Genomic DNA, 12,517 nt, shown 5'->3' with positions numbered 1-12,517 from the left:
TAAGGGAACAGGGATATAAATAAGACTTCTCTGAGTGTGTCTTCTTGAAACTGTATAAATATTTACATAATTTACATATTTACATAAAGAGCATTCCAGGCTGAGGGAATAGTATGTGCAAATAACCTGCACATGCCTGGTCTATTCAAGGAAGAGCAGGGAGGTCAGTGAGTGATTTCTGGTTTACTTGTTTGCCTTCCCTGCTAGACTGCGAGCTTTTGAAGACAGGGCCAATGGCTTTCACCTTTGCAGACTCTGCTTTTATATAGTGCCTGGCACATATTCTATGCTTGATACATGTTTGTTGAATAAATGAGTAAAAGGTTGTTTGAATTCAATCGTTCAGTGTCCTAGACAAGGGGGAGAAAAAAGAAGAGTAAGACACTCTTGGAACCTCATTGCCATAAAGTTGCGAATCTATAATTTTCCTTGTTAGTGTTCTTTGATGAATCAGAGGAAGATTAGAAAGTCTCTAAAACAGGATAACTGAAGCAAAATAAAAACATAAGCATGCTATTAAAGATCTTCAATATACATGGAAACCCACAAGCCACACTGCTCCTTGGAAAATAACACTTCAGAGCCGTCTTTCTTTTTATTAGGTATACCTGCAGTTACTATTACGACTATTTAAAGGCAACAATTTAGTAAAAGCAAAACATAAAAACTTACCTTATAAGTAAATAAGATAAAAAATTAAACAAAAATTTTAAAATAAGTAAAATTAGAGTTATAAACAAATACATAATAAGTTAATAATTTAAAATAAGAAAATCATTAAAATCATAAATAAATAAATCTATTTCCTAGGTGAGAATAAAATTAAGATCTCAGTCCTCTGTTCTTTATCCCTCGCTGTCCACATGTGCATACACATACATCATTCCTACACAGCAGCCTATTGTATAGGGACCGACGAAGAGCTGAAGGAGGTGGGACCCAAAGGTCGCTGTTTTTCAATTTATCTCTGCCTGCATTGAGGCATCTAATTTAATGCATAAGATATGCGCAGAATAAAGGAAAGGGAACATTCTATTGGCCTCTGAAGGGCTGGAGATGCATATTTAGAGTTTCTGGATATAGTAGACTGATTAAAGAAAGGTGAAGGAAGATTCCTTCTTTCCACTAGAATCTAAGCTCAGTGAGGGCAGGGGTCCTTGAGCCCCAGAGCTTAGCAGAGCATTTGGTATATCAGTGCTCAGTAAATGCTGAAGTTATGATGAATTCAGTGTATCCATTGTTAGCACTCTTCTATATTATCCTGTTCCATTATATTTTATTCTGATGTGAAGAAGGGAAGAGGAAAAATCAGGAGGTCTAGGGGTGATCTAGGATAAGGGAACTCATTTCTTCGAAACTCAATTTCCTCCTCTTTGAAATTATGGGACCAGATTATCTTTAAAGTTCTTTCCATCTCTAATAAACAAATTATCAAAGCATCCACTTAATACCTTTGTAATCATCCTCTCCATTTTTCCCTTTAAGTTGATGATGGAGAAACCAATACATTGTAGCAATGCTTGAAAATTAACAACCATAAGCCATGGACATGTCTAATGACAGGGCTGCTAAAAATTCTTAGACCAGTGTTGTCTAATACAACTTTCTGTGATGATGTGAATGTCCTATATCTGCACTCTCTAATATGTAGCCACTAGCAACATGTGCTTATCGAGAATTGAAATGTGGCTAGAGTAATTGAGAAATTGAATTTAACATTTTATTCAATTTTAATTCATTTAAATTGAAATAGGCACATCTGACAAGTGCCTACTAGAGTGTTAGTTTCCTCCATTAAAGTCTAAATTCCTTAGAGGCAGCAGTTATGTTTTTATAAGCCATCTTTGTATTCTCAGAACCCAGAATAGAGTGGAACAGAACAACTGGAGGCACATTAATCTGGGAAGGCCTACTGGTAAAGGTAATTAGTAACCAACAGCCCCATATACATAGGATGTGATATACCCATACATGGGTGTGTGATAAAAGTACCATTTCAAATCAGTGTGGAAATAATAAAGCAAATCAATAAATGATGTTGGGACTTTTAGATATCCATATGGAAAAAATGTTATATCCTGTGAAGATGTGACTAGCTGTCTACCAAATATTTTTCCTCTTTTGTAGTGTAGATTTTTACCTGGGAAGTGGCTGCAAAGCCACTTTTCCCATCTCCTGTGCATCTAGGTATGGCCATGTGACTAGTTCTTGGCAATGTTATATGAGCAGAAGTAATGTGTTCCATTTCTGGTTCAAGTTTTTTAAGAAGTAGGTGTGCTTCTCTAACACTTTTTCTTTCCTTTGGTTGAATGCCAAAAAAGATGCCCTGGGTGATGGCTGAGACACAAGATGAAAGAAGCCTGGGCTCTTGAATCACTCCATGGAGCAGAATTACCCACAGAACTACCATGGGTTGTTAAAAGGCTACAGAAATACCATTCAACCATGGGCCAGCCCTGGTGGCCTAGTGGTTAAGTTTGGTGTGCTCCGCTTCCTTGGCCTGGGTTCTGTTCCTGGGCACACACCTACACCACTAGTCTGTTGGTGGCCATGCTGTGGCAGTGGCTCACATAAAAAAAAAGGAGAAAAAGAGGAAGATTGGCAATGGATGTTAGCTCAGAGTGAAACTTTCTCAGCAAAAAAACCCCCATACAAACAATAAAAGAAACATGCATGTTTTGAAGATTGATAAAGAGAAATATTTAACCATTTCTCTTATCTTTCTTGTATGGCTTGTATTTCAGGATACCAAATAGTTGATGAGGGAAAGTTCTTTACAGAAGGACTTCATCTAATGACTGCAGAGGAATAGTAGAATTTGAAAATCACCATCTTTTAAGCACTAGTAAAATAAAAGGTTTTGACAATAATCATCAATAGATATTAAAACTATTAAATTGATGAGGACCCTGATAATGGATGAATTCAGACTGACAACACTTGAATCTACTTATCAATTTTAACTTTATGAAAAGTAGAACAACCGTGATGTGCTTCAAGCAGTGATACAGTAGGAACTAGACAGAAGTATTTTTGTAAAAAATATTGAATCTGAATCTAATCAAATCTCTAAATCTAACTACTAGATTATAAGAAATAGGGGGTAAAGAAACAGGTTAAAATAAAATTAAAAAAAAGAAGATACAATAAGCTAAACCCAGAATGTGAGGTATTCTAAAAGAAAAGGGACCCAATCTCTTCAATAAATAAACAGTCTGAAAATGAAAGGGGAGTTAAGCAAGAATTGTTATAGACTAAAAGAGGCTTAAGTCATCTTTCTCTTTCAGTTCCTTTCCTTTTCGTTTTCCTCCTGAACAATTCAGTTCCAAAGTCATTTGGTGGGCTGAACAAGGAATGCATCCGTGTCGATGAGGAGCAGGGGGGAGGAGCTCAGAGCATAAATGGGTTGAGAACGGTGCTTATGTGGCATGAGGGGCATCTGGAACATGGGAATCAGGACCCAAGCAGGGTGAGGAGTGCATCTGTGTGGGAGGGTGGCCTGGTTTAGGGTGTTGGAGCCTGAGTAGGGTAACCTAACACAGGGTGTCATGGCTTCGGTGAGGTGAGGAGGGCATCCATGTGAAGGAGAGAGGTGGTTGTGGCAGCAGATATTGTTTACATACTGGATAATTGATGAAATAAGTTAATATATTTAGGATAATGGGAATTAGGTTTATCCCTGTTGGAGAATGGAGTTACAAACATGGGAATGAAGAAAACTAGGAGGAACCCTGTGGTGTTAAATTGGAATTGGAGGCATCTGTATTAACTCATGGTTTCAATATATATAGATAGATATAGAAATGGAGACATTTATGTGTATCTATATCTAGAGCTTTATCTGTTTCTGTGTATATTTCTTCCCAGCTCTGTCCATCCAGAGGACCTGGGAGCAGCAACACCCCAATGTGAATGAGCATACCTAGTGTCCAGATCTTGGCTTTGACAGTTTTGAACTTTACCTGAGCCTGTGCTCCTGTGCTCTTTCTTACTGAAGCCTGGATTTGCTTTTTATTTGACAGTTTCTAAATACCACCTTAAACTAAAATAAACCTGGGATTCTTGGAAAATGGGCTGATTCCAAGGCTTTGGCAGAGAAAATACAAAATGAGCCTAGGTTATCTTCTTGTACTAGAAAGCAAAGAAACACTCAAGGAATACAGAGGCATGTGGAATGGACACAGAAGGGCTCTCACTGGCTAAAACTGGGACAATTTGTGCACCAAAATAAATACTGATAATAATGTATTATTATCCCACTGAATAAAAATATGAATCTACTGAATAAAAATAGAAATCATGAGGCCATATTGATATAAAAAATAAATAATTAGAAGGTTTGATGAGAAATTTGCATAGTTTCAAAGAACTGCCTCACAAAATACTTGCTAATTACAAAGGGAAAAGGAGTAACTTTACAGTGAAGTTTGGCAGATACAACTTTATTTAAATGATCAGAGTTAATATCACTAGCAATGGAACAAATGGAAATTGTGTGTTACCTGATAGGATGCAATGAGAACACAGTTACCTTTCTGTGATAGTTCTGCCCAAGATACCTAAAATGACTCTAACCACAAAGAAACCTCAGACAAACCCAAGCTGAGTGTCATTCTACATCATGACTGTCCTGGAATCTTCATGATTCTTCTGTAGTTAGTTGTGGCCATGTGACCTACTTCGGGTTCATGAAATTTAAGTGGAAGAAACTGGCTTTACGAAAGTCATCTTTTTTCTAATAAAAATGGTGTAGGCTTAGTTGGCATATGCTTTTTGCCTTTGACTTTTCCCTTTCATTCCTATGTCTTAGTGGATGCCATGTGCAGACGTGGGAGAATGCAATGCACTCTTCTGACCATGAAGACTTGAGTTACAGTCTAAGTGTTACAACACACAAAAGGAGAAACAACCTGGTTACTTCAGCAACAGCACCAAACCTGGACTAGCTACCGGCAGGCTCCTTACTACATTACCCCTTGTTTGATTAAACTCTGGATTTCTATTAGGTGTGGTCAAATGCAAACTAGTCAAAACAACTGGCTGTTCTCTTATTTTTCTATATCAACCTTTCTAGTTCCCCTCTCTGATCCCAACACTTTTTGTGGGTAATATTATTGGTACTGCTTTATATTTACAAATTAATTTATGGACAACAGATGTCTTTATGATGTTGAACCTTCTTCTTCAAGCACATGGTATACCTCTCCATTTGTTCCAGTCTTCTTTTGTGCCTTAAGTAGGATTTGAACGTTTTTGTCATATAATATTGCATGTTTCTGCTATAGTCACCATTTCTTTTTATTTGCCCCACAATTAATGCAAGGGAGGAATGGATGCTTTTCTGAATCCCAAGAGAATCTAAAAGACTTTAATGCCATTAGAGTTAATTATGACAAAATCCGTCAAGGCCCAGTTAGTGGGTTAAATATTTCAAGGTCAATTCGTAAATTAAAGTTCACTTTTCTGTAACAAAAATAAGAGTACATTCTATTTTGTATATCAAATAAGTAAACACTACATGCTCAAGGTTAAGATTTTCAGGGATTGGTAAAGTAGAAACTCCTGGGAGAACTTCTTGCAAACACAAATTCAGTTTTATGAAACCCGAAAAGAAAGCATATTTACCTCAATCTGGTTTCTGTTAACTCTTTTTAATGTCATTAAAGTATCTAGCTTATAATTATTCTCCAGCGTTCTTCTTTATCTTTATGATTATAAATGTCAGCTCAGTGTTTTATACTCTCAAAGCACTTGATCAATACCTCAGAATGTATTATTCCTCATGGAACTTAAAGTTCTATGTTTGGAAGATGTTTGATGTTTGCATCATAAAACACAAATAAAATGGCACAAATAAATCGGTAATTGCACACTGTAATGAAAAATGCTTGGACGGGTAAATATGAACACATAATACAAGGTCAGAGAAAAATAGGGTAAAACTTGTAACAGTTTAAATAAGCACGGATAAATTATAAAGCATAATGCAAAAGTCACAGGACTTTCTCATATACTTAAAAAAAAGTTCACCAAAGCAAAACACTGACTCTTCAAAGCAATGTTGCCCTCCTGCTAGCTTGCACTGCCTTTCCGGCCTCTTTTGAGCCCATTCCCCCAGCACAGGGAAACTTCGGAGAGAACGGCACTTTGTTGGAAATCTTTGAGAGGTACGGATGTAACTAACCTCTACGAGCTTCTAATTTACTCCGGTGATTTTAGGAGGAAATAGGTGAGAATGCCGCTAGTATTGTCCAAAGTGCGTAAAAAATGTACAGTAACATTAGTCCGTGCTCGGGGTCATCTCAATATACGAAGCAGGGAAACTCCTTATCTCAGTTCTCAAATCTCCTTTAAAACCTGGAATTGGAGTAATCACCGGAACATTAAGCTGCACTCAAATCCGCGCATGCTCTGTTGATGGAGGAGCACCCCTCCTCTCCCAGTCGGAAGTCTCCGTTTGTTTATTAAGTTACGACAGTCGTAAACAGACTTAGTGACGGCTTTCTCACTTTACGACGACAGCAACTATGGCGGCTGCCTCCGGTAGATTTGAAAGTGCGAGGAGCATTGAAGAGCGTAAAGAGCAGAGTCGGATTGCCAGGGCTGAGGTGTTGCGCCAGGTATCTCCCTTTTGGGGCTTTTGGTGCTGTTTAGAATTGTGAGAGTGGAAGGTTCCTGGGAGCTAGGCCTCTGGCTCTCCTCCCCACCCCCGCACCCCCTTCACTCATCCCGTCAGTATCTCACCTGTACCTGGGTGAGGGGGTCTCCCTTTGGGATGCCTATAAACTCTGGGGTATCTCCTGCCTCCTAGGTGCTCAGGCAGACTCCAGTTGCTCATCCTCTTTTTCAGGAAGACCTGTTTCTTTCCTCTGAGTTTCTTTTAAATCCTCCATTCTTGACATTTCTACACCTGATCATTTGGGCTGCGCACTTTCCAGGGACGCCGCCACTGATAACGACTCTCTCAGCGTATTTCACAGCCTCAGTCGTCGCTTGTTCTGTATTTGAAATGAGATTTTACGTTTTAAGTAACTCATGTAAGGCTCATAGGGGTAGACTGTTTGAACGTTTTATTCTCCTGTTTTACTATTGGTATCAATTTCAGGCTTGTTGTAAACTCTTACTGATCCAAATAAGGATTGACACAAGAGACCCAGGAAATATAGCCCCTCGAAAAAGGTTGCGAACCATTGTATTTCTCATTAGGATTGAGATACATAGAGGTAACTTATAAAAATGGAGGAAGAAAACTGTACTGAATTATTTGACAAGATGTAAGGAGTGTGGCCACGAAGGAGAAAAGTTTTAACTGGAGAGCAACATATGATATAACAAGTGAGGGTTTTTGTTTTTGTTTGTTTGGAGATGGAACAGTTTAAAACGAGTTTAAATGAAAATTAAAAGGAGCTGGTAGAGGAAACAGGAAGGAGAAGGCATAAGGACTACAGCTAGATTTAAAGGGAAAGAGTGGGTGGTCACTCTTGGATAGGTGAAAGGTTCGTATTGATACCTGATTTCAGCATATTTAATATATATGTATAAGAAATATTCTTCATCCTTGTCTCTTTGTTAATTTAGGTATTTTTTGGAGGATGTAGGGTTTGTAAGCTGTGATAAATTTTATATAGAGCTGTGTATGGAGTTTGAGAGGAACCAAGCCCAGCTTTGGAGTTTGGGGAGAGAATGAAAGGGCAGAACAACCTCCTAGGAAGAACTTAGTTTGACTGTTGTTGAAGGATGAATAAAAATTAGCAGTATGATCATTTGTTTTTAGAAAGATGATTCTTTCTGAAGCATTTTGGGGGCGTGAGTAGAGGAGTATGGGAGTTGCAGATTGAAAGTGTGCAGGTCAGTCTCCTGACAGTTACAAAAGTCTCAGGCAGTAGCAGTGGGATAGTGAAGGGAAAAGAGATTCAAGTCATATTTGAGTAGGGAACTTAGGGAGAAGAGGGGGTCTAGATTAGGTCCCAGATTCTGCCCTTGATTGGAGGCTGAATTCACTACAGACTGGTAATGTGATTGGTAGTGTGGAAGGAGAGATTTTTAGTTTTAAATCTTTACACTGTGGTAGAAGCAAATTCCTGGCAAGCGACAGACAATTCATTCATAAGCCGTGTATGAAAGTGGAAGTTTTTGTTTTACTTTTTTGTGAAAAACAGTTGGATCAATTGTTAATTTTTCTTTTTTTCATTGTTTTAGGCTAAAGCCAATTTTGAAAAAGAAGAAAGGCGTAAAGAACTTAAACGACTTCGAGGTGAGGACACATGGATGCTACCTGATGTGAATGAGCGAATTGAACAGATTTCACAGGTGAATACTAACACGTTTACTTGATGTGAGCATGTTTGTCTTTCTTTGCACTTATTCAAGTTAGTATTGGAGGGGCAACTTTATCGACTATCTTCAAAAGTTACAGAATAAATATTGCATAGTTGGCATTATTGAATAGTTTTTATCTCTGGCAGAAATAATATATTTTAATATTTTGGGCATTAGGACATTGAAAGATTTTGTTACTTGAGTTGGCCAGTAGAAAGCTTAGCTTCAAATTTCTGGCCCACTTGTAGCAAGATTATGTAGCTAAAAAATTATGCATTTTAAACTTAGTCTTTTTTTTTAGTTTCAATCCTTGTTTTGTCTTCCTGCAACTTATGCTGTCTTGTTATATTTTATATGGATAGTAACCTTCTGTAAATTCTTTTGGGGCCATAGAAAGATAAAGAGATATGCATATATGTATGTATGCATGTTTGTGTATATATATGTGTTTATTTGATAATATCTGTCTGTCAAATGTATCTACAAATAAATTAAAACCAAAACTTCCCTCATATTTTTTGATAAGAAATCTCAGCTATATGACTTATTAGCAGTGCATATATTGCAAAAGCATGTTAAAGTTTCTTAGAAGATTTTATTTAGTTAGTTATATTTCTTTTCTCATTTCATGACAGATTTAAAGTGTTCTGGAACATAGATCTTTTCTCCCTCAAAATATTTCCTTTTAAAGTAAGCTAAAACTAAATTCCTTTCTTACTCTTCAAAATGATTATTTATAGGAACACTCTGTGAAGAAAAAGAAGAAAAAAGACAAGCACTCAAAAAAAGTAAAGAAAGAGAAGAAAAAAAAGAGCAAGAAACAGAAAAACAATGAGTCAACTGATAGTTCATCAGTAAGTATGTACTAAAACTGACCAAAACAGCTACTTGAGGAAAATTGTATTTGAAGGAATAATGTATGGGAACTTAATATTTTTTAAGTTCTCATATATTTTACTTTTTAGGATATGAAAATACCTTGGAGACATCTACTTGGAGATGTTCAAGAAATATTGGAAACAAAGATCTTAGGTTACAGAGAAAAGTAAGAGGATGGAGATATGATTTGGGAATCATTGCTCGTTGAAGCCAGTAGAATGGATGAATTGCCTAGGGAAACTGAAAGGAAAGAAGAAGCTCCAACACTGAGGAGCCAGACCGGAAGTAAACGACATTGAGTAGAAGTAGTTGGAAAATTAGAAGGAGAAACAGTGAAACTGTAAAAATAAGGGAGAAGAGTTCCAAGACATTTGAGAGTCTGTTACCTCTGTTTGTTTTTTCATAGAAAAACAAATTTTAAGCCTTTAAAATAGGATGTGTTTATATATTTATCTTTGGGGCCAAAAGAAAGAGAATGCTGGGTCTGATGTGTCTCTAGCCAGTTGTGCGATGAGAGGACTCACAGAGGAAAGGAAAGCAGGCAAACCCTTCATGCTTATTTTCAGGAAGAAAGAAGTGTATTGTGCTTAGAGACTGAGGAGCTAGAAATGTTTAGGGATAATTGGTCTCCTAGGCATGATCTTTAGAGGGTTATACTCTCAGTTGAATCACTGTATTCTAAATAGTCCTCTTATAGTTTCAGAAACTAATTTTTTAACATTATACCCCAAGATGATAATTGGCTCATGAAAACCTATCTTATACAGTATATTAATTTATAGTGAGGTATGCGACTGGATAGTTTCGTTGAGTAGCCAGCATATTTTGTAATGGTAGGAATATTTATATTATATAGAAAAGAAGTTTTGTTTGAATATAACCCAGGACAAAGGGAGTTAGAAAATCTTAAAGTGAAGAGAAGATAGAGGCACTGTTTCCACAATTGTGGGTTTGGGTTGCTGACCACATTGAGAATCTGATAAAAGTAAGTGATCCTTTCTCAAAAAAGAAATTTATGTACAAAGTTGTTTATTTCAGTTGGGTTCATAAAATTCCCTGGAGTTTATGCAGGGATCACAGGTTGAAATCTCCATCCCATGGGTATAGGTCTGCCAGGCTGACTAAATATTTATGTCATTTGATTAAGGGCACTTGCTTCCCCTTATCAGAGACACATTGTCCTGTTCTTTTTCTTTGTTCTGCCCTGGAAATATGCATAAGTCTTTTTGTTGCAACATGTAGTGTGTACGTATATACATTCCTATAAGTTGTATAACATATTCCTTAGAGAGAATAGTTTGAATGAATGCTCAGTGCCCACATCATGTTGAAGTGGATTGAAGAAGGAAAGAGAAGGCTTACGCTGACATTGAAGGGAAGGAAAGACAGAGGGATAGCTAGAGGAGTCAGGGTGGTTGGGAGGTCTTTTTGAGAAAATGTTTTTAGAGAAAGAGGGGTAAATAGTTTTGAGGAGAATGGTAAGTTTGGATTAGCAAGGTCTTAGGGGAATGAGTAAGCTTTGATCAGGAGTAGGAGCACTTTCTGAGCTACGAGGGAGTTGTAAAGATGTGTACAAATACAGATAAATAAGGAGGAGATATGGGGGGAAGGGGAGCAGATTAACGTTGGTGTTTGTGCTTGTTCTCTGTTTCCTTTGTGAAGTAAAAGGTAATATCTGACAAGATAATTTGGGGGTATAAGTAGGATAAAGAATTGAGGAAATAGTGTAGTTTTAAAACAGCTTTGCTTGGGTAATAAAAGAGAAGCAAATGAATTGCTGAGAACATTGAAGAACTATGTGAAGCTGGAAAGCATATCTTGACTTTGTCAAAGTCTCTTTATTTTTTTCTTTTTCTTTTTGGTGAGGAAGATTGGCCCTGAGCTATTACCTGTTGCCAATCCTCCTCTTTTTGCTTAAGGAATAGTGGCCCTGAGCTAATATCTGTGCCCATCTTTCTCTATTTTGTATGTGGGTCGCTGCCACAACATGGTTTGATGAGTGGTGTGGGTCCATGCCCAGGATCCAAACCCACAAACCTGGGCTGCCAAAGCAGAGAGTGCCAAACTTAACCACTGTGCCACTGGGCTGACCCCAAGGTCTCATCATTTTTTTCTTTTAACTTTTAAAATCAACTTTACTGAAGTATAAGTTACATATAAAAAGTGCTCCTATTTTAAGTGTACTATTTGGTGAATACTGTACTTCTGTTTAACCCTATCAGTTAAGATATAGAACATTTGTGGGGCTGGCCTGGTGGCACAGCGGTTAAGTTTGCAGGTTCTGCTGCTTGGCGGCCCGGGGTTTGCCAGTTCCGATCTCGGGTGCAGACATGGCACTGCTTGACAAAAGCCATGCTGTGGTAGGCGTCCCACGTATAAAGTAGAGGAAGATGGGCATGGATGTTAGCTCAGGGCCAGTCTTCCTCGGCAAAAAGAGGAGGATTGGCAGCAGTTAGCTCAGGGCTAATCTTCCTCAAAAAAAAAAAAGATACTGCGTTCCCCATAAATTTCCTCATGACCCTTTGCAGTCAATCCTTCCTCTCTCAGCCTCCTCCCCCGCCCTGGGATTGGGCAACCATGGATCTGCTTTAGCATTCTGTAGATTAGTTTTTCCTTCTTCTAGAATTTCATATAAGTTGATTTATGTAATAAGATCTTTTTTGTGACCGGCTTCTTTGCCTCAACATAATGTTTTTGCAACCCATTCATGTTGTTGGATGTATCATTAGTTTCTTCCTTTTTATTGCTATATTCCAGTGTACAAATATACCACAATTTGCTTATCTGTTTATATGTTGAAAGTCATTTGGGTTGTTTTGAGTTTGGGGCTATTGTGAGTAAAGCTACTGTGAACATTGGTGTACATCTTTTTGTGGACGTGTTTTTTTTCTCTTGGAAATATGCCATTGTTTTCCAAAGTGATTGGACCATTTAACTCTCCTACCAGTAGGGTATGAGAGTTCTGATTATTGCACATCCTTGCTAGCACATGCTATTGTCAGTCTTTGTAATTTTTAGTCATGTTACTGTATGTGTATTACTATCTCATATGATAGTTCCCTGAAGACCAGTGATGTGAGTATCATTTCAAGTCTTTACTGGCCAGTCAGTGTTTTGTGAAGTCCAATTTATCAATTATTTTCTTTTTTCATTATTTTTTTCAGTTAATGCTTTTGCTATCTTAATCTTTTGCACATCTCAGGTTGTGAAGATTTTCTCCTATTTTTTTTTCTAGAAATTTTATAGATTTGGCTTTTTTGTTTATCACTGATCCATTTTCAGTTAATTGTTGTTTATGGTGTGTAGTGTCAAAGTTAAT

General features: G+C 37.5%; 1 protein-coding gene across 6 annotated transcripts in view; it reads left to right on the top strand.

Annotated features, from left to right (window-relative positions):
- Window positions 1-6,413: 6,413 nt before the first annotated feature.
- The window catches only part of CWF19L2 (CWF19 like cell cycle control factor 2), a 115,042-nt gene continuing 108,938 nt past the window's right edge, over window positions 6,414-12,517 (top strand). For 3 of the 6 annotated variants that reach the window (XM_014741259.3, XM_014741260.3, XM_014741256.3), the window contains exons 1-3: window positions 6,449-6,620; window positions 8,200-8,310; window positions 9,060-9,173. In XM_014741259.3, the coding sequence (XP_014596745.3) occupies window positions 6,528-6,620; window positions 8,200-8,310; window positions 9,060-9,173 (318 nt within the window). In that variant the 5' untranslated portion in view covers window positions 6,449-6,527. Of the gene's footprint in view, window positions 6,621-8,199; window positions 8,311-9,059; window positions 9,174-12,517 lie in introns of all 6 variants that reach the window. The other 3 variants (XM_014741257.3, XM_014741258.3, XM_014741255.3) reach the window with 3 other exon arrangements.

Source organism: Equus caballus, chromosome 7, assembly GCF_041296265.1.
Source record: "Equus caballus isolate H_3958 breed thoroughbred chromosome 7, TB-T2T, whole genome shotgun sequence".
In the NCBI taxonomy this organism is placed as follows: domain Eukaryota; kingdom Metazoa; phylum Chordata; class Mammalia; order Perissodactyla; family Equidae; genus Equus; species Equus caballus.
Note: the sequence above shows the minus strand (reverse complement) of the source record. Positions and strands in the feature narration are given on the sequence as shown.